General features: G+C 38.5%; 1 protein-coding gene and 1 pseudogene across 1 annotated transcript in view; both read left to right on the top strand.

Moving 5' to 3' along the window:
- The window catches only part of GATB (glutamyl-tRNA amidotransferase subunit B), a 90,456-nt gene that overhangs the window by 1,062 nt on the left and 62,001 nt on the right, over positions 1–27,393 (top strand). The window contains 1 exon segment of the mRNA XM_038559026.1: positions 1,089–1,239. Coding sequence (XP_038414954.1) covers positions 1,089–1,239 — 151 coding nt within the window.
- LOC474744 (ribosomal protein S15a pseudogene) lies at positions 24,250–24,710 on the top strand (annotated as a pseudogene).

The raw sequence follows: 27,393 nt of genomic DNA, 5'->3' as shown, positions 1-27,393 counted from the left end.
AGCGAATGCAGAATTTCTGATGAGTTCTTCATTGAATTCCTCTCAGTTGTCAGCAGTGCTTCCAAACTTTGAAAAGAAGGAATTAATCTTCTTACAGAGTACTATAGACATAGAATTTCATGTGTTGAAATGATTGAAACAAGACCCAGTACATGTAAACAAAAATCTAGAAGATAGAGACAATTGCTAGGGAGAAGAGCACAATAGGAACAAAGTATGGAGAGAGCGTGTGTAAACAGACATTGTCCAGGATATGTAGTTTCAGAAGGAATAAGCACACTTAGAAGAACCTAAGAGTGAGACCTGTGTGTGGAATGCTCATATATGGACCCAACAGAGTAGGAAAGGTTCTTACAGCATTTAACAGCTTTTTAGATTTGATAGCAATCAAGCATAAAAAAGGAACCTGAAACTATATCCAGGGAATTGAAAGTGATTTGGGGGACCAAAAAAAAAAAAAAAAAAAAAGCCACATCTGATGGTTTAATGTTTTCATTTGCTCCAAATCCCAGGAAGAGTATGATTTAGTGATGATCTGTTACATCTGTGTCACTCTGGTCATTTTACTTGGAAGCCTTTGGTATAAAATGAGTTCAAAACATGACAAAGAATTTCCCTTCCTTTTTAAATAGGATATACAACTACACACCACTATTTTTCTAGTAGTAGAAGTATGATATTTATGTTACTTCTAAAAATGTTTGCAAGGTCAGCTTTCATTTACTGAGTTATTAATTGCTAAAGGACAGTTAATCTAGAAAATGCTGCTTTTCACTGAAGTCAGCCAAGCAGACATCACTTGATAGCCATTTCTAAATTGTTTCAAGATGCCAAATTGTCCTTCATAACCTTCCCCGTTGTACAGTGAACTCTCCCTGTGCCATGTTGTAAATGAATTTTATTTTGCTGGCCTTGTAGATGTTCATGTTGAATTACTTTTGGTTCAGTCATCGATAAATGTGACATATTTTTTTTAAAAGAATTGAAAATCTTAATACAAATAGCAAATTAACATGTGTGGTTTAGGATCATAGAAATTCATGCATAATGGTGGATCTAACTATTTCTTAACCATTCTTTCTCTTTAGTGAACACGCATGGGCAGCTGTGGTCGGTTTGGAAATTCATGCCCAGATCTCTTCCAACTCTAAACTCTTCTCTGGATCTCAAGTCCAATTTGCAGCACCTCCAAATTCTTTGGTATCTTTTTTTGATGCATCTCTGCCTGGAACTCTCCCGGTAAGGTTTTTTATTTAATCATATTTTCATTAGAAAATGTTTCTGTTTTATTGGACATAGGTAGTGATTTCCTTGTTTTCACATCTGGCATGACTCTTAGGAAGTACTTATTTAGGGAATTTTGGGTGAAAGAAGAACTACATGTTTTCTAAAGACCCATCTCTATAATTCTGTTTCTAAGTCTAAACATCATCCCTTTATTCATACATGTATTCACTCATTGCATGCACATTTTAAAATGTCCACAAAATACCAGACACTGTGCTATGAAGTGGAACTTGAAGGTGATTGACAATCCTTTTCTTTGAGGGGTTTAAAGGCTAGGTAGGGAGAAGTGTTTTGTACTAGTGTCTACTTATAAACAAGTAGAGTACTGTGTAATTATGCCTGTGAAGGTATGCCTGTGTAGGCATGGTTTTGGAACCCAGAGGAAGAACACCTAATTCTGTAAGAGAAGGATTCTTGTGATAAATTGAGGTACGAGTATGATTGGAAAGCTTGTTGGAAGAGGTGGTCTCTGAGCTATCTGAGAAGCCAGATAGGAGTTAGGCAGGAAAATAAAGGAGGAGGAGGAGTCTAGTCACAGGAGACACCGTATGATGCATGATATTATAGTGTAAGGTCAATAATGATTATGATTATTGGAAATTAAGTGGTTGATAATGGAGAGAACAAGTCAACCACAATATACATTGAGTTAACCACTCATTTATCTGCTCATTTTCACTTAAACCCAAGGAATGACTCGGTCTAGTGTACTCATCAGCAAGATTATCCCATAATTTCATATAGTTGGCTGAATTTTGAAGAAAAGGATGGAACAATGTGAATATTTGAGGTAATAAATAAATCGTAGTCTGTCCAGAACATATAGCATCAACTGGGTGTGGGATTTCCTGCCATCCTTGGAGGGAACGTGTATAGATGGTGGTGAAGGGGAGGGAGGAGGAGGGACTGTCATGGGTGATTTCTATACTTTCTAACATTGAAATACAAATGAAAGCTGGTTGACTTGACTGAGGCAGTGGTGTACTTTCCTCAGAGTCGCTGTCCAGAGTAGGCAGGTTTGGGGCCATGCCTCCAATGTGTCTGCTATACCCAGGGCTTTGGTTATATTGCAGTAGGGTCTCTATCTTGGAACTTTATTTCTTATTTGTGCTTTTTGTTGTGGAGGACTCCCATACCTGCAAACCCTATCCAGGATCACCTTTGGTTTGCTCTTGAGTCTTTCTGGGGGAAAGACAGATAAAGGGATGTCTGCCCCTCCCTCCCTCTGGCTTAGAGTTTCTATCTATGGAGAAATCATTTTTGTTTGGGAAGAGACAATTTTTCAGTTGCACGTATATGAGTTCTTTTTTGGGGCAGAGATGCAGATATAGGAGAAGTAGAGTAATATCTATTCAGACAAGTGAAATGGAAAGCAATTTATCACGATCCCTCTCCTTTTTTTCTTTCTGAGCTAAAAACATCTTTTTTCCACATGGTAGTTCATTATCAAGAGACTACACATAACCTCTGAGTTCTTTTTAGATTTTTCCAGCTGGGAATATAGTATCCAGCAAAGTATTTATTATAGTTCACATTTGGAAATAGATCTGTATTATATTATAATATAATATAATACATATATACATATGTATATTATATTATATATATATCTAATATCTCTAGATAGGCATGTTTTCCATAAATAGGCTTTTTCTGTTGTGGCTAAAAGTGGTCATACATTAGAGACAACTCAAAACTAAAATGTCAACATACTTTGAAAGACTTCTTGCTATACACCAAAGAAGGTGCTTGCCCAGTGATAAGCATGGCAGTAAAACAGTGAAGGTGTTTGGGACATTTGAGCATTGAAAGCTTGGCTTATATTAATTAAATGACAAAGTTTAGATATCCAGTTTTGCTTGAGCTGGGATTTGTTTTTTCTCTTCAGAGCCCACTACACTCACGATTTAAGGAGCCTAGTGGGTTATTCTCTCGACAGAGTTAATTACCTCTTGTTCCAAAATGTTTCTGTCTTTAAAAGACCTATTTTAGTATGTGAGCAAAATTACAACAAAACTACCAGAATAGAACATTGTCACTCCCATAGCACTTCAAAACCTTGTGTTTTACCTATGTAAACGTATTGAGACATTTAGACAGTTGCTCTCCTCTAAGCTCTAAGATGGTATATTGATGCTGTGGTATTCTGACTCTGCATTTGATTGTTTTTGTACACAAAAAAATGGTGACCATTTGTCAGATACACTAATAAGAAGATAGAAAACTATTGTTACTGCAATAAAGTGTTTTTTATTGTATTGTAAAGTAAGAACATTAACTGCAAACATAAATAGGCTTGAACATGTGCATTTTAATCTGTCTTTCCTCTCACCCCAAAGAAACCCTACTGAAATTACAGTAAAATAATTTAATACTTATAAAACCTGTGTGAAAATAGGAGACCAGAGTTTGTGAGAGATGGTAGATGGAGGAGGGACTGACTTAGCAGAGCAGAGTTAACTATAAGCCAAGAAAGAGACAAATAGCCTGCAGAAAGAGCCACTAGTGAGAAATAAGATGTCATGCCCTGCATAGCCTCAGAAAGCATCTGGATATGGGATCCCTAGGCTTTGCAGAAGGCCAGGGGGAGGTGGAAACAAGGGATTAATTCAGGAGTCTGAGCAGTTAGAATTAAGGTTGTCTCCTTGACCCTCTGCAGCTATCCCACTCCAATAGGAATCTGTAGCTTGGGGAGAAATTCAACCTGGTGACTCACTCCCCCTGGGGACCCCAGGCAGAGAAAAGGCACCAGTGTAAGACAGTGTCTGCACCGTAGACTCTAGGACCTGCCCAGTGCTTTTTTTGACCCTGTTTTAAGAGTCCAAGTGACCTAGTATAGCCATCTCTCTACTCCGTCTCCTCTGCCAAGCAGGAATCTGCAGGAACTTGTTTGGAGATTATATGTCTCTGGAGGGAAGAACTTCAGATACTGAAGATACTTGGGTGGGGGGGTCTCTATAAAAAAACCTGCCTGGCCACTTGATTGTCCTAGAATGGAGGCCATCAGTCAACAAGCCCTGGGTACTTAAATAATTTAGAACTTTTAATCAGCATTTTAGTAGCTACTTCAAAATATAAACCGATGGCCAAAAATTACTAGACATATGAAGAAGTTCTCCAACATAATGGACAGAATCCAAAATCAAAAGACTAAAAGAAATAAGAAATAACAGTCAATGCACAGGGTAAAAGAATACTTTGAAATTAGGAGCATCTGAGTGGCTCTGTGGTTGAGCATCTGCCTTCGCTCAGGGCATGATCCTAGGGTCCGGGGATCAAGTTCCACATCAGGCTCCCCATAGGGAGCCTGCTTCTCCCTCTGCCTATGTGTCTGCCTCTCTCTCTCTATCTCTTGTGAATAATTTTTGTTAAAAGAATACTTTAAAAAATTATAAGTTCTTATAAAAATCTTAAGAGAAAGTAGCTGCATCTTTGAGATAAGAACATGATACCACTTTTTAAAAATAAAGAATCAGAACAAAAATTTCTCAGAAATTAAAATTATGATAGCAAAAAAAAAAAAAATCCACGAGAGTTAGAAGATAAAGTCAAGAAAATCTTCTACAAGGTGTACACACATACAATGAACTGGAAAGTAGGGGGATAAAATAAGAAAATTAGAGACTCAGTCTAGGATGTACAACATCTGATTCTTGGGAGTTCCAGAAGACAGGAGAGAGACTGTAGACAAGGGGAAGCTCTCAAACTACACAGATTAATTTCCCAGAACTGAAGGACCTGAATCTCCAAATCGAAAGGGCTTGCCATGGACCCAGTGCAAGGAACAAAAATAGTCTCATGTCTCATAGACAGGCATGTCATCATGAAGTGTAGGAATGCCGGGGATAGAGATAAGGTACTGGAACAAAGAAGAAAAGAAAGGTCATATGCAAAGGACTGGAAAGGTCATTGGACTTCTTAAAAAGCAGCACTTAAAGCTGTAAGAGAATGAAAGAGTGCCTTAAAAAGAACTTAGGAGGAAAAAAAATTCTAATTTAGAAGTCTGTATCCAGCACTATAAGTTGTGACAGTAGAATAATGATATTTTCAGACAGTTGGCTTCTCAAAAAATTGGCCTTTCACCATCATGAGAACCTACTGGAGTAATGGAGAGGTTCCAGATTGCCAACTCTGCAACAGGCCTGGGGAATCTGGTGAGAAAAGAGGATGGATGGCTGTAGAACAGAATGGTTTCAAGAAGAAAAAATGTAGTGGGGTGGGAATAGCAGATATCTAATGTTTGTGTAGACACAAGGTTTTACATATAGAGTCTTTGAGAATAATAAGCAATAGGTAATAAAATATGAAGCAGATGATGAAATGAAGACCCATCAACTCCAGAAAAGCAAAATGTTCAAGAAAGAAAAATCAGAGTATACTTAACAGCTCAGCAGAGAAACATAGAACCAACTACTGATTTAACAAAAACTGAGATATAGCTAGGATGTTGGGAAATAAACTCAGTTCTTATCTGCCATTATCAGAAGTTACATTCTAAATTGATAAAGCAAGAAAAAAGTAATGTAAGAATGTGTTCCAGTAACATTTTTGGCCACAAATCAGGGGAGGCCTCTTTCTCCTTTTCAGGCCCTAAGTTGGTTGGTTGGTTTTTGTTTTAGATTTTTTTTGGCTATGGGTACTTTTTTTTTTTTTTTTTTTCAGTTTTTAAAAATAAGGCAATGAGTGAAAGATTTAGAGCTCTTAAGAGACAGATTATTAGTCAAAAGGGTTTTCAATGAAGCTTTAAAAAATTTTATGTAAAGGTAATATTAAGTAATCAAATATTACCTCTACTGGTTTCTCAGCCTTCTGCTGGTGAAATATCTTTTTTGTTCCCAAAGTCCAAACCATGACAGGCTCCAACGCCCCACACCTATAACTCGCACCTTTACCAAGCTCTTAGAAGGAATAGGCTCTTCCACATCCTAGATTATTCATACCCAAGTCCACACATGTGGTGGAAGTATCTGCTTCCCTGGGGCGAAGTGACTGGTCTGAGTTTTTGAACGTTAATCATCTTACCATGGGGTTGCACTCAATGATGACCTATTTTGTTCTTGACTAGAGATGGAATGAAGTAGCAAGCATGAGTAAATTCTTAAGAGTAAGATAAAAATTTTGCAAAATATCTTGCCTTATAACTTAAATTATCTCTTGGGAATGGAATGGGTGAAGTCTTGGTGTTCCGTGTTCTAAAACAAGAACACTGTGTCACTGGGACAGCTATTAACTCTCTTTTTCCTAGATTAAGGAAGGATTGTCACATGGCAAATGGCCAGCAGCCTTGGCCAGCACGTGATGGATTTTCCAAAGGCCCCCTGGCACTGCATATTACTTAAAAATAGGAAGATAAATATGACAAGACAGTTCAAAGATCTGAAGATAGTCATTGCCAGGAAACAGGACTGGCCGACAAGGGTGGCAGGACCTGCTGATTTTCATTATAAATAATTTCAAAATACTTGCCTTTAATAAATTGTTAAACAATTAGAAGTTAGTTTTAAAGGAGTAACATAGAAGGAGGAAGCTGTTGACAGAGTCAGATTCCCGAGAAAATAAGGCATCCTCAGAATACAAGGAGAAAGACAGCTTTTCCTCTCTAATCTCAGGGAAGATGTATCCCTCCACCCCATGGGTAAAGGTGACTTTTTAGGTTGGTTGTGGAAGGTTGAGGAAGCTCCCATCTGTTTCTGTTGTTTTGTTGTTTTTTGTTTTGTTTTATTTTGTTTTGTTTTTTCCTTTCCTAGCAAACACCGTTTCTTATGTCTCTCTTTTTTTGGAGCTCTTTCCTGTCTGAGTCAATATCCCTTGCATTCTGGGCCTGTGGGTGATGCACTCTGTTTTTTTGTGCCTCCAATTGTTTCTAGCTCTTGAATGATAGTACAGAATTCTAAGTTGACAGTTATTTCCCCTCCACATGCTGAAGACATGATTCCATTGTCCTCGGGCATCAATTATTCCTGATGAGTCCACATCCTTTGTAAGTAATCGGATTTCTGTCTCTGGTAGCTTTAGCCAGGACATGTCTAAGTGTGGATTTGTACTCAGTACTCAGTATGATTTTTTCACCCTGGATTGTCCAGTATCTCTCTGGGATGAATTCATGGAAGCCTCTACCAGGGCCCATTGGGCTTTATTAAATGAACTCTTTTTATGTTACTGTCACCCAGGTTGGATAGTGCCAACATTCAGGTGCCACATCCAAGCCAGGTACAGGGCCAGGGGCTTTGATTTCTCAAGACTCTCTTTTCACCTTTGGCTTGAGGCAGGTGGCCCCCTCCCTATCAACTCCTCCGGTTGGTGGCAGAAGATTTTCTGACTTGACCAGGATTTTGTGGTTCCCAATTGTCTCACAGTCTTGACTTTTGCACCTTGGGGGGCTTTAAATCGCCAACATCTGGTGTCCTAGCCTGGTTAACAATAATGATAGTAAAACCAACTAACATTTACTGAGTGCTTGCTTGCTATGTGGCAGGCACCGTTCTAGGCACTTTCTTCATATGTGTTAACTTATTTTAATATCATGTTAACTATGTCAGGCAATTATCATCATCATCCCAATTGGAAAGTAAGTGGAGGAGCTGGATGCAAACCCTGTAGTCTGGCTTCCAGGTTCATACTGTAACCCTTTACCATCCTATCTCTTATGGTTTCCCTTGGGTGATCCACAGCTTTAAGCTCCTCTACTGCCATGGGCCCCAGATTTTCTTTCTCACTTTTGAGCTGTGTGTGTGTGTGTGTTTATAAATTTATATGTTTGTATAAATGTATGCATAGATACAATACTTGTTTTCATCCCCCTTCTCCCTCCCACTCCCAGTGTGTCAATCCCCCCAGCTGTGTATCACTCAGGCTGCTGTTTTTGACCAGTGGTTAGAAACCCCCCAGCCCCATTCTGATTGATGACCCTTCTGAATGTTTCTTAGGACCACAAGCATTTTTCTTCTTATTTTGCCTTTAGTTTTAGAATTATATGAAATCCCATCATAAATCTTCAGACTGAAAAGGTCATTCAGCCCATTTTCTTGCTTACAGGCAGGATTACAACTAAACTAAGGACAGCATTCTTTGTTTTTATTAGCAGGGATTCAGCCTCATTCATTACTTTGACCTAGTAAAACCTCTTACTCTAGTACAGAATCTTCCTTAATTTATTAAGTAATTCTAATTAAATAATTATAATAAATAATGTCCATAGAATTTAGACAGAATCTTAGGTTATATGCTTATAATTTATTTCCAATTTATCAGTGTGATTCTAATTTCTCTACTTGTAATACTTTGCACATGAGATGTGAATGGGAGGAAAAATAGGAAAGAAAACATATTTGTTTGATAAAATGTCAAATTTACAAGTCTGTTTGTTTCATAATTTGTTAATGTTTCTGGTAATGGTGAGATTTCACCATTTCATAATTTCATAAATCACCTTTTTGTTTCATAATTTGCTAATGTTTCTGGTAATGGTGAGATTTTTAAGTTTGTTTGAAATTTATGCGTGTGCAAACCTGCTTGATCATACATACACACTCACACACTCACTCACTCATACTCACTCACTCTTATTTAAAATGCTTGCCCCCCCCCCCCCCTCCTGATGTCAGTCCCTATGCGGGAGAAAGCAAAGAGAACATTGTTGCCTCTGCTGATGCCAGCTGGTAGGTTGCTCAGCTATGGCCCCTAGATAACCACTTCTGATAATCAGGCTGCACCACAATTAGGTTAATTAGAAAGTAGTGACTCTGCTCTTGTTTTGCTGGTTTGAAAGCTCTTATCTGTACGTAACACAGAAGCCCCTAGTAACTATGAATATCTATTGTTTCCAGAGCTGGGGAAAGGGCTTTTATAAAAGCTCTTTTCCGTGCGTGTATGCAAGAGTATTCTCCTCTTTTCTTAGGATTGGCCTGTCTAAAAAAGCATTTGAGGTCCAATATCAAAGATGTTTGGAACTGGCTCTGGTAACTATGGAATGAAAACTGGAATAGTATTTACTACATTTTACAAAACTTTTCTTTGTGCACAAGAGTGTGTACAGTTGACCCTTGAATAACATAGGCGTTAGAGGCACACAGTCGAAAATCCTACTAATAGCCCACTGTTGACCAGAAACCATACCAATAACAGTCGATTAACACATATTTTGTTGGTTATGTGTATTATATACTGCATTTTTATAATAAAGTTTCTAGAAAAGAAAACATTAAAAAAATATAAGGAAGAGAAAATATATTTACAATACTGTATGTATCCAAAAAAACTCCATGTATAAGTGGACCTGCACAGTACAAACCTGTGTTGTTCAAGAGTTAACTGTATTACTATTAGTAGCAAGAGAGAGGGAAGTGAAGAGGTAGAAAAGTAGGATGTGAGTAAATCTGATAATGCCTGCCCTCTGGAAACTAACAACAATGAAGAGACCATGCTTTATACTAGAGATTCATATTTGAACATGTCTGCACATTGTACTGTAAGGGATCTTGCCCCTTAAAGAAATGATAATGTGAATGCTTTGTAAAATACTTTGAGATTAACTTAATTATTAAATTTCTTATGGCATATTTATTTAAAGTTAGCTATCAACATCTTGGCTCTCTGAACACAGCAGATACTGGTAATAACTTTTGTTTTGAAGGACGTAATAGATTTAGAAACGCTTGTTCTAGAGAGCATTCGGCTGAAGTGCTTTGCTAACTCTTAATTCTAAATGTAATTATAAAAATTTGTTTTTAACTGAAAACTTCTAAACGAAATAGAAATTCAAGAACACAGTGTTAGGGAAGTGTTTAAATGCATACATTTATAATCAGATCTATATTTACCTCTCTGTCCATTCACACTAGATGATGTTTAGTTTATCCAAAGACAAAATGTGACAGTTTTCTATTAATTTTTTTTCCATTTCAGTGATTTGCTTTAATATAATCTGTAGAACTTATAATTACATTGTATTCTCAGACTTTAATCCTGCTAGTCACTCTCCAAGTCACTTTGATAGTTTTCCTTCATTCCTTTGTAAAGTAGGGTGTTCCACAGGTGAAGGGTTTTTTCCCTGTGACCCTTGTCCCTATAAATGTGCTGTGTCTGTGAGCTCATCCACACAAATGTGGAAAGGTTCGGCTCTTAAACTCATCTGATGGTCCAGACTTGCCTTATGACATCATTAACTGGCTGTCTCCCGTGAACTCAGATGACTCCTGACGGTGATGGACTTACATGGTCAGTAGGCAGCATGCCTTCACCTCCCCTCATGTGGGAAGCATTTGACTCCTTCCCCTGCCATGGATCTTTTCCCAACTTTCCGTGGATTCTTGAGAGCTTCGCTCTCCAGAACAGTTTTCACCTCTCTCACCTCTGTGGCAGTCTTGCCTGCAGTATTCTCCACATGAAATCTGACTATAATCTGACTATAATAATCTCTACTTTGTATCAATATATTTTTGTTTCATACAGTTGATTGACCATCCTATTATATATATTGTTTATAGGGATTTTTGTGTTTGATTATAAATTTCTAAAAAGCAGTTTATGGATCTTCCTTGGGCCACTTGACAGTACCCTGTATACAAAATATATATAACATCCTTAATAAATATTTCTCCATCTAATTACATACACTTACATGTGCATACATGAAGAGTCCACTTGAAAGAATGTTCTAAGTCTTTAAAACCCTTTTAATATTTTTTAACTTCTTTATGGGAATCTTTCTAAGATTGATTGATTGATTTCAGAGAGAGAGAGAGAAAGAGTATACACATGCATGGCAGTGGGGAGAGGGAGAGGGAGAGAGTCCTAAGCGGACTCCTTGCTGAACCACAAGACTCACTCTCATGGCCCTGAGATCACAACCTGAGCCGAAACCAAGAGTTGGATGCTGAACTGACTGCACCACTGAGGCCTGAGGCACTCCTTAAAGTTTTTTTTTTTTTTTTTTTTTGTAATCTCTACACCCAACATGGTGCTCAAACTAACAACCCTGAGATCAAGAGGGGAATCTTAATAAAATGCATTTTAATACTTTCCCACTTTCACATAGGGCATACCTAACTTACAAGCCAACCTTTTCTTGATTACTCAAGGTTATCAGCAGCATCAATTATTCCTCAGTATTGTTACATAATGTTGCCTTGGAGGGCTGTTAAGGTGTGTACAGCTATCTGATCCTACAGTAAATGGCTAAAATAGCCATTCTTTTTAGGTTTCCTGTTATAGGCTTTTTCCTTGTTATTACAGTCATCTACTCTTCACCTTTTTAAAGCTACTGTCAGTATATTTGGCTCAGGGAACCCCTACTTGTTCATTTTCCACTTCTCAATCATTACTTCTGATCTGCTCTAGCCCGGAAAGCCTGATTATCACTTGTTAATGTAAATAAGAACAAGTTTCTGCACAGAGACCTGTCCATCCTACAACATAAACTACATAAATGGTATGAATCTTGTTAGCTTTTTAAAGTTATAAACAGTATGAGAATGCAGTAGGAAGAGATCCTGGAAATTATTCAATTTAGTCCTTTTAATTTATATATGGGAGAACTGCTCTTGTGACTTGCCCACAGTCACACAGTTGCTCAGTGTCCCAGTCAGATTAGAGTTCAAGTTTAGCTTCTAATCTGTATTCCACCATAATGGGAGTTGCTGGTAGGTGCTGTTATTTTGGAGGTATGTGTATATTTCAAAACATACCATTGATAAATGTATATGTACTATGTTTATAGATGTGCATCCAGGGCAGCCCGGGTGGCTCAGCGGTTTAGCGCCGCCTTCAGCCCAGGGCCTAATCCTAGAGACCCAGGATCGAGTCCCACGTCGGGCTCCCTGCATGGAGCCTGCTTCTCCCTCTGCCTGTGACTCTGCCTCTCAGTCTCTCTCTCTCTCTCACTCTCTCTCTGTCTCACATGAATAAATAATGTGCATCCATGTGCTGATAGACACATAGGCATGGACTATACAGCATTGACCCTGATCATGTGCACTGTTTATTACAACATTTACTAGGTGAGAGATCTAAATCTGGGGAGAGAGAAAAGAGGAAGAGTGCTGATTCAGAAGAAGAAATGGATAAAAGGAGACCTAACCTAATAAGACTGACTTCCTCCAGACCTACCATTAAGAGGCAGCCCTAACTGTGGGCAGCTCTCAGCTGTCCATATCACTATGCAAATAGTGATCAGAATGGAACATTCTTTTAGGATCTTTGCTGTATGTTTCATCCAGGAAAATTTTCTCTACACTTTCTTTTGATTCACAAATTCTCTGTTAAGTCTACTTGGCTTTTTAACATATCCATTGAGTTTTTTTTATTTTACTGAGAGTATCTTCTATTTATAGAAATTCTGTTTTTCTCCTTTAAATGTCTCCTGTCTTTTTGAAAATATCTTATTCCCTTTATATGTGTTTAGTTCTTTATTTCTTTAGTAATTTTAAATCTACATATTTTATACAGTCTGTGTTGTGTTCAGTAGTTCTGTTACCTGAAGTTCTATCTTGCCCTGCTTTTTGTGTGTCTGCTGATTCTGGCTAGGTGATCTTGTGTATTTTGTAATTTTGAATTATGAAGTTGTGTTTGACAGGGCTTTATTAATGGGAATCTTGTGGCTGCATTGAGAACCAGTCTCTCCAAAGAGCTTTTACAGTGGCTTTTGCCAGATGCTGCAGATCTAAGCCATTTTTCATGTTTATCTCTTAGCTGGGGGGTCCCTAGACCACAGAGTTAATAAATTTGAACCCCAAGTCTGCCCGAGAGTAGACTTGTGACTTAATTCTTAGGGAAAACTTTTGTGTTTTGTTTTAATCTGAAGTCTGGGCTGAGACTTTATTAAGATTGCAATCTTATAGGAGGGAACAGAGGTTGTAACCATGGAGCTAGGGCTGCACCCAAGGCTATGAATGAGGGTGACTCAGAGACTCAGAATGGGGCAAGGAAGGCATTTTTATACCTCTTTCTGGCTTCCTTTCTTCTGCCACCAAGATATCTCTCCTGTCTAATTGCAGTTCTTTATACCAGTGAAGGCTGAGATCTGCACACATCATATTGTCTGTCCTTTTGTCACAGACACAGATCAAGTGATTGATTGAGCTCTTCCAAATTTCCCCTAGTTGTGCACATTCTCATACATTGCCTTTATTTTTCTTTTTACTGAAGTATAGATCATATACAATATTAGTTTCAGGTGTACAGCAGTGATTTGATGTTTATATACGTTATGAAATGATCACCACAATAAGTCTAGTTACCATCTGTCACCATACAGAATTATTGTAATATTATTGACTATATTTCTTATGCTGTACTTTTCCTCTCATGACTTATTTATTTTATAACTGAAAGTTTGTGTCTCTTGATCCCCTTCATCTATTTCACCGATCCCCGTCTGCTCCCCTCTAGCACCCACCAGTGTGTTCTCTGTGTATATGACTCTCTATTTTGTTTATTCATTTGATTTATTTTTTAGATTCCACATATAAGTGAAATCATACTGTATTCATCTTTGTCTGTCTTTACTTACCATAATACCTTCTAGGTCTATCCATGAAATGGTAAGATTTCATTCTTTTTTATGATTGAATAATTTTCCATTGTTATATATACCACATCTTCTTTATCCATTCATCATTTGATGAACACTTGCATTGCTTCCCTGTCTTGGCTATTGTAAATAATGCTACAGTGAATATAGAGGCGCATATATCTTTTCAAATTCATGTTTTCATTTTCTTCAGATAAATACCCAAGCAGTAGAATTGCTGAACTGTATGGTAGTTCTATTTTTAATTTTTTATACTGCTTTCCATAGTGGCTGCACCATTTTATATTCTCACCAACAGTGCATGAGGGTTCCTTTTTCTCCACATCCTCACTAGTGCTTGGTATTTTTTTTGTCTTTTTTCATATTAGCCATTCTGACAAATGTGAAGTAGTATCTTATTATGGTTATGATTTACATTTCCCTTAAGATTAGTGATGTTGAGCATCTTTTTGTGTGCCTGTTGGCAGTCTGTATATCTTCTTTAGAAAAATGTTTATTCAGATCCCCTGCTCATTTTTTAAATTTAAATTTTTTTAAATTTATTTATGATAGAGAGAGAGAGAGAGAGAGAGGGGCAGAGACATAGGCAGAGGGAGAAGCAGGCTCCATGCACCGGGAGCCCGACGTGGGATTAGATCCCGGGTCTCCAGGATCGTGCCCTGGGCCAAAGGCAGGCGCCAAACCGCTGCGCCACCCAGGGACCCCCACTGCTCATTTTTTAATTGAATTGTTTGTGGGGGTTTTTTTTGGGGGTGTTGGGTTGTATGAATTCTTTATATATTTTAGATATTAGCCCTTCATCAGATATATCATTTGGAAATCTTCTCCCATTCATAGCTTACCTTTTCATTTTGTTGATGATTTCCTTTGCTACCTTAAAAACTTTTTAGTTTGATATAGTCCCATGTGTTTATTTTTGCTTTTTTTGCCCTTGCCTGAGGAGACAGGTCCTACACACACACACACACACACACACACACACACACACACACACGTACTGCTAAGACCAATGTCCAAGAATTTACTGTTTATGTTTTCTTTTAAGAGTTTTATGGTTTCAGATCTTACATTTAAGTCTTTAATCCATTAGAGTTTCTTTTTTGTATATGGTATACAAGTGGCCTCGTCTCATCCTTTTCTATGAGGTTGCCCTGTTTTCCCATCACCAGTTATTGTAGAGACTATCTTTTCCCCATTGCACATAATTGCCTCCTTAGTCATAGATTAATTGACCATATAAGCACGGGTTTATTTCTGGGCTCTCTATTCTGTTCCATTAATCTATTTTTATGCCAACATTATATTGTTTTGTTCTGTTTCTTTTAAGATTTCATTTATTCATGAGAGACATAGAGAGGCAGAGACATAAAAAGAGGGACAAGCAGGCTTCTAGCAGGGATCCCAATGCAGGACTCGATCCCCCCAGACCAGGATCATACCCTGAGCTGAAGGCAGACGCTCAACTGCTGAGCCACCCAGGTGTCCCTATGCCAACACCATATTGTTTAGATTACTATAATTTTGAAGTATAATTTGAAGTCTGGGAGCATGATACCTCCAGTTTTGCTATTCTTTCTCATGATTGCTTTGGCTATATGGAGTCCTTTGTAGTTCCATACAAATTTTAGGATTATTTGTTCTAATCTGTGAAAAATGCTGTTGGTATTTTGATAGGGATTGAATTGAATCTATAGATTGCTTTGGGTAGTATGAACATTTTAATAATATTAACTTCTAGTCCATGAGCATGAAGTATCTTTCCATTTATTACCGTTCATGACCTGAGCCTAAGGCAGACTCTTAACCAACTCAGCCACCCAGTTGTTCCTCCAGCTTTGCTTTTCTTTTTCAAAGCTGCTTTGGCTATTCAGGGTCTTTTGTGGTCCCATATGAATTTTAGAATTCTTTGTTCTAGCTCTGTGAAAAATGCAGTTGGTATTTTGATGGGGATTGGATTAACTCTAGATTGCTTTTATTCTTTCGTTGACCCATTGGTTGTTTAGTAGCATGTTGTTTCAGGCTTCACACGTTTGCATTTTTTTCCAGTTTCAGACTTGTTTTATGGCTTATGTGATATATCCTGGAAAATGTTCCACATGCACTGAAAAGAATGTGTATTGTGTATCTGGATTGAATGTTCTGTGTATATTTGTTAAGTCCATCTGATCTAAGGTATTGCCTCAGGAATTTTCTGCCTAGATCTATCCATTGATATAAGTGGGTTGTTAAAGTCCCCTACTCTTACTGTATTACTGTCAGTTGTTCCCTTTATGTCTCTTACTATTTGCCTTATATATGTAGGGGCTTCTATGTTAAGTGCGTATGTATTTACAATTGGTAATTCTCTTGTTGGATTGACCCTCTTATCATTACATAACACACTTGTTTGTGTTTTCTTACAGTCTTTATATTGAAGTCAATTTTGTCTAGTAAATGTATTATTATCCTAACTTTCTTTTTATTTTCATTTGTATAGAATATATTTTTCCATCCCTTCATTTTCAGTCTGTATGTTTCTTTAGGTCTGAAGTGAGTCTCTTGTAGGCAACATAAATGAGTCTTGTTTTTGTTTTTTAAATTCATTCAGTTGCCTTTGTCTTTTGGTTGGAGGATTTAGTGCATTTACATTTAGTACATTTACATTTAAAGTAATTATGGATAGTTACTGATTGCCATTATGTTGTTTTCTGTTTGTGTTTGTGGTTCTCTCTGTTCCTTCTCTTGCTCTCTTCATTTGTAATGACTTTCTTTAGTGTTATGTTTGGATTCCTTCCTCTTTATTTTTTGTGTATGTAGTATAGGTTTTTTTTAATATTATGAGGTTCATATATAACAGTGTAGGTATTAGCAATCAAGTTGATCACTTAATTCAAACACATGTGGAAAACACTATTTTTACGTTCTTTCTGCCGTGTTTTATGCATTTGACTTCATATTTTACATCTTTTTTTTTTTAAGTTTTTTTTATTTATTTATGATAGTCACACAGAGAGAGAGAGAGAGGCAGAGACACAGGCAGAGAGAGAAGCAGGCTCCATGCACCGGGAGCCCGACGTGGGATTCGATCCCGGGTCTCCAGGATCGCGCCCTGAGCCAAAGGCAAGTGCCAAACCGCTGCGCCACCCAGGGATCCCTATATTTTACATCTTTTTGTTTTGTGTCTCTTTTAAGTAGTTATTACAGATTTAGTTAATTTTACTACTTTTATCTTTTCACCTTCATGCCAGCTTTGTAAAAGTCTGATCCACTACCTTTACTATATGTTTGCTTTTACCAGATATTTTGCTTTCATAATTTTCTAATTTTTCTTTTTGACTTAAAGAATTTCCTATAAAATTTCTTGTAAGGCTAATTTCATGGTGATGAACTCCTTTAACTTTTTGTTTGTCTGGTAAACGCTTTTATTTCCTTCAATTCTGAATGATAACCTTGCCAGGTAGAATATTTTAGGTTGTAGGGTTTTTCCTTTGAACATTTCCAGTGTATCCTGCCACTCTCTTATAACTTGCAAGGTTTCTGTAGAAAAGTCCACTGATAGTTTTATGGGAGCACTTTGTACATAATTAGTTGCTTTTCTCTTGCTACTTTTAAGATTCTCTCCTTATCTTTAATTTTTGACATTTTATTATATGTTTTTCTGAGGACCTTTTTGGGGTCATCTCGTTTGGTGCTCTCTGTGCCTCCCAGATCTGGATATCTGCTTTCTTCCCCAAGTGAGGAAAATTTTCAGCTATTATTTCTTTAAATAAGATTTCTGCCCCTTTCTCTCTGTCCTTTTAGGACCCCTATATTTCAGGTGTTAGTCCACTTGATGTTGTCCTATAGGTCCCGTAAACTATTCCCATTTTTTTAAATCTTTTTTTTTTCCTTTTTACTGTTCAGCATGGGTGATTTCTACTCTATCCAGATCGCTGATCTGTTCTGCATTCTCTAATCTGCTGTTAATTTGCTCTCGTGTATTTTTCATTTTGGTATTGTATTCTTCAGCTCTGATTGGTTCTTTTTTATATTTTCTTTCTCTTTGTTGTAGTTTTTACTGTAGTCGACTATTTTCCCAAGTTCAGTGAGCATCTTTATGACCATTACTTTAAACTCTTTATCAGGTAGATTGCTTATCTTCTTTTTGTTCAGTTCTCTTTCTGAGGTTTTGTTTTGTTCTTTCATTTGGAACATATTCCTCTGTCTCTTCATTTTGCCTGACTCTCTATGTTTGTTTTTGTGCATGAAGGAGCTCAGCTACATCTCTTGGTCTTGAAGGAGTGGTCTAATGTAGAAAGCATCCTGTGGGACCCAGAAGCACAGTCCTCCCATGGTCACCAGAACCAGGACCTCCAGGGGCATCACCTGTGGGCTGTATGCCTCCTTCTGTTCTGGCTGGGATGTGACTGCTGTGGTCTCACTGGTGGGCAGGGCTAGTCCCCAGCACATTTGAGATGTCCAGTGGAGGCTACTGCAAGCATGCTTGGGGAAGTCTAGTCCTTGTTATGGCTGGCTGTAAGACCCAACTATTCTGGGTATGCTGGGGGGCAGAGCTGCTCTCCAGCTTAAGAGTGACCTTGAAGGGGGGCCCTGGTGCCAGTTGAGGCCACTTGCCAGGTGTGGTGTGGTGAGAACCTACTGTGCAGGGGAACTGTTCCTGGCTGAGGCTGCCTGTGGTTGTGGCTGGGTAGGAGCAGTTTTGGAGGGAGCACCAGTCTTGGCTGAGCCACTTGCCAGTTGTGACAAGGTGGGAGCTGCTTTAGGGATTTGCTTGTCCTGGCAGAGTCTGTCCATTAGGCATGGCAGAGTGGGAGCATTATGGAGGGACACTTGCCAAGGCTGGCAGAGGTTGGGTATGGCAGGTCCACAGGGGAACACAGGGCAGGGTGAACAATACTATCAAGGTAGGTAGAGAGTGTTAGAACTGGCTCTGGCTAGGAGTGGGCCAGCTAGGTAATAGGAGGGCAGGAAAGATGGTGCCTCTCCATGCTTCTGTTCCTGGAGAAAATTCCTAAAGATTCCTGTCTCTTGTACATGTCCTGAAACTCATCAGTGAAGCTCCTTCACATATGACCAGGTAGTTTTCCATCTTATGCCTCTGGCCCAGTCCCCAAACAAGTGAGCTTGTACACAGGTCCTTTAAGAGAAGAGTCTTGGTTTCCCATACCTCCCACTCTCTTAGAGGTAAGCCCAACTCATTTTCAAAGCTCCTGGAGTTAAGCTCCACTAATTCTCAAAGCCAGACATCATGGGGACTCATCTTCCCAGTGCAGGGGATGTTAATGTGGATCTTGAACCCCTCATTCCTCAAGGACAATCTCCATACCTGTGATATTCCTCCTACTTGCAGGTCCCACATTTGAGGGTAAGGGTCAAGATCACATCTCTACCCCTCCTACCACTCTCAGTGTGGCTTTTTGTTTATATCTTTAGCTGTGGAATAATGTTCTGCTAGTCTTCAGATCATTCTCAGAGAGGGTTGCTTTGTATATAGTTGCAGCCTTAGTGTGTCTGTGGGAGGAGTTGAGTTCAGGATCCTCCTACTCCACCATCTTGATCACCCACTTACCCATTGACTTCAAAAGTTCTCATTTTCCAAAAAGAATTTATCCCTGTTGAATTATTCTCTTCACCTTTGTATGGAAATGATGATGCCATCTCATTCCTCTTAAGGAAAACAAAAACCAATGTGATAGAATTGAAAAGTTCAGCCAGCAATGGTGGGAGACCCATGAGGGAACCGAGGTTTAGTTTTGCCCTCCACCCCAGCCTTGGGAAACCTGAGGAACATCATCTGACCTTTTCCCTGGGTGACCCCCTGAAGCCTGCAAAGCATCTCTCTGACCCAGCTGTATTTCTCTGCTGTCTTCTTTTTTTCTGATAGGGGAACATCTCCAGGCAGCATGCTTATCTCCCCCAGAGATTCATTCCTGAGGAAGAAACCTTCAGTATTGTGTTTGGAAAGGGCTTTTCTCCCATTTCCATATTTCCTTATGCTGGTTTGTTTTCCCCTCAAAATATGTGCTTGGATGAGAGATTGCACACAGTAACAACGAGCCCTTGTCAGAGGAGATAGTGCTATACTTAGAACACATAACTGTTTAAAATGAATTTGGTACATTACTGCACCAAAAAGTCTGTCATACTAGAAAGTGAGGTGGGGATGTGTAGAAAATAAAATATAAACACATTACCAAAAATGCCCAAGAGTATGAAAGCTTAGGGGTCCTTTGTTGATATAAATATATAGTAGTTAAAAAAAATTACCTAACAGTGTTCTGTGACACTATTTTTGTCTCTGACATTCAGGCAGCTCATACAGGCTTTGTTCTAGTGATTTATACTAGAAGCCTATAATAAAAATGCAGCCTGAAATCATGCAGTTGGGTACCATTCATTTTTCTTCCACGGACAGTTCCAGAACTTTAAAAAATTGCAGCAGACATGTAAAAGCTCCTCCCTCACAGGAAATGCATGGCCATCCATGGCATCTGGCCCTCTTGGCTTTATGGAGTCATTGGTGATGCTCTGAAGGTTTCTAGATTGGTTTTATGGGTATTAGAAAAAAATGTCCAGGAAGATATTAGGGGGTCATTAAAAATAAGAACAGCTTCTCCTTTTGAGTCAGAACTTGTATGTTGATTGAGAAATCAACATACAAGTGAGATAGTTGGAGGTGAGCATGTCAGCTTTATTACCAATAATACCTTGATTGAAAAATACAACATAACATATAGCCAAATAACTTCTAGTACTTTCTGCTTAAGTTGAACTGGCTCCCCAGAACTGTAGGCTTTTCACTTGTAGGTAAAGAGCCTGTTTCTACAGAAGACTTCAGATGTCCACACTGGACCAGAATGTATCATCTCTGTGGGCATGCTGATTAGAAAGAGTTCATATAGCTTTATTCTGATTATTTGTACTAGAGAGCTGTAATAAAAATGTTCAGCCAGAGGGGCCAACCCACACGTGCATGGTATCTTTTCCCAAAGTCACTAGTCAAAAAAGTCACTCCTCTTTTGGGGACAAAAAAAGTATGGAACAGATTGCAAAACCCAGCCACATGGTAACATGGAGGCAAGAGAAGAGAGAATGCCCACTTCTACCCTCAAAAGCATGAGACAATTTTACTGTGTCTGCATTGTATCTGAAAGTAGATATGAAAATACTCTTTATGGATGGGTTGTATGGAATTCTTTCTCCATACCACAAGTGAATATACTTGTCATCTGAGACCATTGGGATGGGTCTTTCTTACTTGGTCATTTTTTTTTTAATGTTTATTTATTTATGATAGTCACAGAGAGAGAAAGAGAGAGAGGCAGAGACACAGGCAGAGGGAGAAGCAGGCTCCATGCACCAGAAGCCCAATGTGGGATTCGATCCCGGGTCTCCAGGATCGCGCCCTGGGCCAAAGGCAGGCGCCAAACCCCTGCTCCACCCAGGGATCCCTTACTTGGTCATTTCTATATGTATTTTCAGCTTCATATTTGTATGGTGGCAGGGGGTTAGAGGCAATAGTTGTCTATTCTGTGTATACAGCAGCATCTCGGAGAACTTTTTTCCTGAGCTCTTTTTAAAATCTTGGCAAAATTGGGAAGTCATTTTGCTGTTGGCATATCAGAGATGACAAACGCTCAGCTTGGTGATGTTGGCATAGTTAGTGTAGTCAGGCTGGGCTCCTCTGAAGAGCATTCTGTTCCTCGTGGAAGAAGGTTATTGCTAGTGAGCCTTCATGTTTTCCACCCTTCCACCACTGGTTGTGTCATTATAATAAGGCCTAGAACTGCTGGGACAAGGAAAGTGAGAATCAAAAAATGTTAGCATTTCCAGGAACCTTAAAAGTATTCTGTTCCAAATTTTGATGCATGACTCTTCTTTTACAAGTGTAAAAGCAAGAAGCATAGTCAATCAATCAAGGGTCTTTGTCATGCTCTGCAGTTTTCTTAGAAGATGCAGACAGGCAATAATATGTGCTTGTCAATAGTGTCTTGAATTTTCAGTGATGTTTGCCAACTCATAGGCCAACCCAGTGAGCAAGGTCAGGGGCTCCAACCCCAGCTGACAGAAGAAGAAACGAAGGGCCTTGCTGACTTGCCTAAGGACACAGGGAAGTCAGGAGCCCAGTTAAAAATAGAAGGGAGAGTTGCCTGGTTCCCATTCTTAGCATAAAGTACCAGACTTCATTCCCTTCTGCAGGATTTGCTAATTGTTCATTTGCAATAAAACATAACAGGGAATTTTTCCTTTATAGCTGGTTGTAAACATTTAAGATGCCCATACTCACTCATAACCTGTATTCACTTGTCATAGCCTGCCAGCGACCTTATTTGCCTTATTTCTTTTTCTCTTCCATTTCTACATCTATGAACACAGAGAAGTTAATGTCTATGAAAATACTTTATAAAGTCTCAAGTGGCCTGTAAATGTTTTTTGGTATTATTATGATACTCATATTCTTAACTTTGCATCATTAAAAATATAAATACTTCCATTTCCTAGTGGCCAGTAAGGTTGGCGAAGAAAGGGGGGTTGATAAACATTTGTGTAACACTCACTGAAATAACTTAAGGTGGCACATGTCACAATAGCATGCATTTAATTAAGATGAAGTTCTCAATCATAGATGTTTTTCAGAAATGCATAAATTGAGAAATTTCATGTGTGATTTATACAATGAAGCCACAGAATGGAAGCATCAACTGAAAGTGAGATACCCATATACAGGTTTGGGGGAAGCTAAAAGTATTTTCAACCAGAAACTGTATAATTGGGGAAGATCATTTTCCTATCAGGTAAAAGAACAAGTTGTCTTTTCTTATTCTCCATTACATGTGTGTGAGCCATATGCAGGACTTATATACTTATATGTAGATAGTAGAGAGCTCCCTGTTAATAGATTGTTCACATTCCTGGAGGACTGCACCATACTTCAGCACCTATACAGGGCCCTGATACGTCCCACTTAATTAGGCACAAGAAGGTTGTAGAGAGATACAATATCTAGAATGTTTTCTTTCTACAGCTGATTTTCGGCCCTGGTGAATACAGGCTTCTGATACACATGTACAGCTTATGAGTTAACATCAGTTTAAATAGCTCCTGCCTCCTCCAGGCTCTCTCTCCCCACCCCTTACAGCTTGTAATATCTCTCCATCCTCTCAGGGAGGAGAATTATCTACTCCTTTCTCCCGCCTCCACACTTTTTATTTTGAAGAAATTCAAACTTCTGAAAAAGTAAAAAAAAAAAAAAAAAAAGTACAGTGAACCTCCATCCTGCACCTAGATTGTTTTTTCCTTTGGATGAGTCACTTGCGAGTAGGTTGCAGACATCATGGCACTTCATCCCCAAATATCTCTGCAACTATCTCCAAGGAACAAAAACGTTCTCTTCTGGGATCACTGTAAAACGATCACACTAAGGACAGCTGACAGTGATACAGCATTAGCATCTGAGACACAGTTCATATTCATGCTCCCATAGTTGTCTCAGTATTATCCTTTGTTTTCTTCTCCCCTGTCCAAAATCCATTCAGAGATCACATGTTGTGTCTACTTGTTATGGCTCTTTAGCCTCATTTTCTTCCTTTTTCCTTCTCCTTTGCCTCCCGCCTTCCATTCTTTTCTTTTTCTTTTTCTTTTTTTTTTCAGGATTGATTGATTGATTTGACAGAGAGAGAGCCAGAGAGCACAAGCAGGGGAGTGGCAGAGGGAGAGGGAGGAGCAGGTTCCTTGCCAAGCAGGGAGCCCCAACGTGAGGCTCTATCCCAGGACTCTGGGATCACTGCCTGAGCCAGAGACAGATGCTTAACCAACTGAGCCACCGAGGCATCCCTTTTTCCCTTCCCTTCTTTTAAGTCCAGGCCAGTTCTTTTATTATCTACTCCTGAAGCAAAGATAATTAAGAAAATAGGATGTTTTGCTCTATGAAAGTGTGACTTTTTTCCTTTTTAATCTGTTAACCTCCATGATTTCATGGCTTGCTGTGAAGTCTCTACTGAGATGCATTCCAATCGGATACATAAAACGAAAGACAGTTTTTTTGTCCTAAAAATCTGCGTCCTGATAGACTCCTCCAAAGGCTCATTCCTCAGGACATGCCTGGGACTGATGAACACAGCAGGTACCTGTGTCTCTAGGACTTTGCTTTTGATATTCACAGGCATTGCTCCACCAGATGCCCCTATTCATACCAATGGTGAATACCCAGCTAGCATTTCTTAGAGTTGGGTTGGTTCAGGCCAGCTGTTTGATTTTTTAGCAAGTCAGATCTTTCAACATGATACTAACCTTTTATACAAAGATGAAAGTAGATCTCATTCTGAGTCATTAGAGCTTTTCAGTCGTGAAATTAATGTTTCTTACCTCTATTACTGATTACTCTTGAGGTTTCACTAATAGGAAACAGTTTGTCATTCCGTTGAATTTCTCCAGGTATAGAATCTTGTGAGTAGCTCTTTCCGCCATCTCTCCGAGCTGCCACAATGGTGCGCATGAACGTCCTGGCAAATGCCCTCAAGAGCATCAACAATGCTGAAAAGAGAGGCAAGCGCCAGGTTCTTATCAGGCCATGCTCCAAAGTCATTGTCCGATTTCTCACTGTGATGATGAAGCATGGTTACATTGGCGAATTTGAAATCATCGATGATAACAAAGCTGGGAAAATTGTTGTGAACCTCACAGGGAGGTTAAACAAGTGTGGAGTGATCAGCCCCAGATTTGATGTACAACTGAAAGATCTAGAAAAATGGCAGAATAACCTGTTCCCATCCCGCCAGTTTGGTTTCATTGTACTGACAACCTCAGCTGGCATCATGGACCACGAAGAAGCAAGACGAAGACACACAGGAGGGAAAATCCTGGGATTCTTTTTCTAGGGATGTAATTCATACGTGCAAATAAAATGCCTCAATGGAAAAAAAAAAAAAAAAGAATCTTGTGCGTAAATTTTAAGATTAGAAAAGACTTGGAAGTTTCTGTATGAGGGCAATCTAAAATGAGTGGATTTGTATGTTTTAGCCTTTTTGACATTAATATATATATTTTAAAAGTTATAAACAAGAGAAAAACAAATTTCAGAGTTAAAGTGAGTGGGGGAGAACTTTCTCCATTAAAGATTGTGGTCCCATCTCAAAGTTTTGTTGGAAAGGAACAATGACTTAAAAAAATATGATTCCTATATCTGCTTCATGCCTTCATACATCTCTTCTCCACAGAATGTCTTTGCATTTCAGACATCTCTACTGTCATAGAAGACAGGAAGTCACAAATGTGTGGTGGACATCAATGAGATGAGGGTAAAAATTGGCTCTTTTAATTGATTTATAACTATACAACTTGTTAGAAGGTAGTTCCTTTCATTTGAGAATGGGAGCTTTTTCCAGCCACAGGCAAGTGTACAATGTTATCCAGGAAAATTTTGTTACACCATAAAATAGAAAATGAAGTAATATAAGCTTCCTGAGGCATTAAGAAATATGATCTCCATTGCATTGGAGATAACACACTAATTATCACAAAAGGTGTTGGCTGTCATTTAAGGGGGAAATATTATATTGACATAATACATAATTTCAGCAGCTGTTGTTCCTTACTTTAGATTGTAAATCTGGACTAATGGATCTATGGAGCTGTTTAGACCTTTTCTCATTAGAGTCCCTTGCCTCCTAGAAAAACTTGCCCATAAAAGAGTCAATTGAGATGGGCATTTTGTATTTAATAACATTTCCATTCTGAAATTAGTATTTTATAAATATCTACCATGTATTGAGTAATTTTATTTAATTCACAGAACAATCCTGCAAAATTACCATTCTTCTAACAGATAAGGAAACTGAGAGAGGTTAGGTAATTTGTGCAAGGTTACACAGCTAGTAATAGTAGGGTTTAGGTTCAGGTCTTTCTGACTTAGTTTTGTTCCAGTTTGTCAGTTAGTAAAAGTCTTCTCATAGATCAGTTTGATTGCAGTTAGTAATGCCAAGTTAATAAGTGTTGGAAATGCTGTGGGAAACAGAGACCAGTTAATGTGCACGCCCAATCTTGCTTTTTACTGGCTGCCAGCCACTCTTGAGCCTTGTCTGATTTGGCAATGTAGCCAAGCATGAGACTTCACAAATGAACATTATAGTAGCTGGGTCACTGGCCTTCAACTCCAAAGTGAAGTCCAAGCAAACCAGGATGTGTCGTGTGAAAACTTTGTAACTAGGAGAGAGATAGGTCTAGAATTGCCAAGTCTCTTCCTTCTTTTTTTGTACAACCCAGAGGTCAGTGTTAGATCTTAGTGTGCCAGTGATCTGTAGAAAAGCAAGAAAGATTGCTCCAGTTCTAAAGACCAAGCTAGTCTGGGCTAGTCCAAGCTGTTGGTGACTGTGGGCACCGGCTCTAGCCACCTGACCTTGCCGCATGGGCAATAGGCAAGAGGATAATGGAATCTCAGCGGAGGAGAGTGAGCCTTCGGGCACTTAGACCAACACAACATCCTTGCCTTTGATCTTGACCAGTTCTAGGGAGTGGAATTGGTACAAGAGAATAAAGATGAGTCTTGGAGCTGAAAATGGTGAAAACTGCCAAACCATACCCTTTATTTAAATAAGAATTGTTTCCTGGGAAGTGGATATTTGAGAATGAATATATATATATATATATATATATATATATATATATATTACATTGAAGTGGATATTTGAGAAGTGGATATTTGAGAATGTATATATATATATATATATATATATATATATATATATATATATATATATATGAAATGTTAATTAAATGTGAAAGAGGGATTTAAACAAAAGAGAAAATACAGCATTCATTTTCTCCTAGGCAGTGTCCATGTTTAGGCATGAGGATCATGTATTTATGTGGACATATCCCTATAAATATTTAATATCTGCATAAAGCTAGTAACTTTTGATACTAAAATTTCACTTTAAAAAATTATCTTACCTAACCAGTTTTCTCAAGTTTAATTTTCATAGCTCAAGAGTGTATGTATTTGTTTTGAGTGATGATCAAAGAGCTCAGTGGTAAGAAGGGATGTGGGGTTGAGGAAATGGGACAACAATTTTCTCTACCATAATGAAAATTTATCTGTGTAGTAACTTTTTCTTTGAATGTGAATTAGAAGGAGTTCATGCTTTGAGATAAATTTACGGTTAGCAGTAAGATAAAGGCCCATTTTACTGCCTTATTTTTACTTAATCAATCTTAATTACTTCCCCTCCATAAATTAAAGCATTTACAATGCTATATCTTAATCATCAGATTTGTCATAGATAGCATTAGTTTCACAGAATAATTGCCATTTGGGCTTTTTATAAAACACTGCTTTATGGTCTTTGTTTTAATGCTCCAAAAGAATTGTTAACTGGATTTTCAGTCAGTACACGAGTCTTGTACATGTTGCCTCAATTTTTCAAGAAGGTACTGATACTTATGGGACTAACTTTGGGGATCATAGCACCATGGGCTCACTAGTTAAGAATAAAGGAGGAAGGGGAGAGAAATGGTGTGAATTCTAGACTGTTTTGAAAGACAGGCAGTTTGATTTATTTGAACTACATCACAAAATATTCCTGGTATAGGTCTCAGAGGCT

This window comes from Canis lupus, chromosome 15, assembly GCF_011100685.1.
Source record: "Canis lupus familiaris isolate Mischka breed German Shepherd chromosome 15, alternate assembly UU_Cfam_GSD_1.0, whole genome shotgun sequence".
Classification (NCBI taxonomy): Eukaryota; Metazoa; Chordata; class Mammalia; order Carnivora; family Canidae; genus Canis; species Canis lupus.
This window is presented reverse-complemented; position numbering and strand designations above follow the sequence as displayed.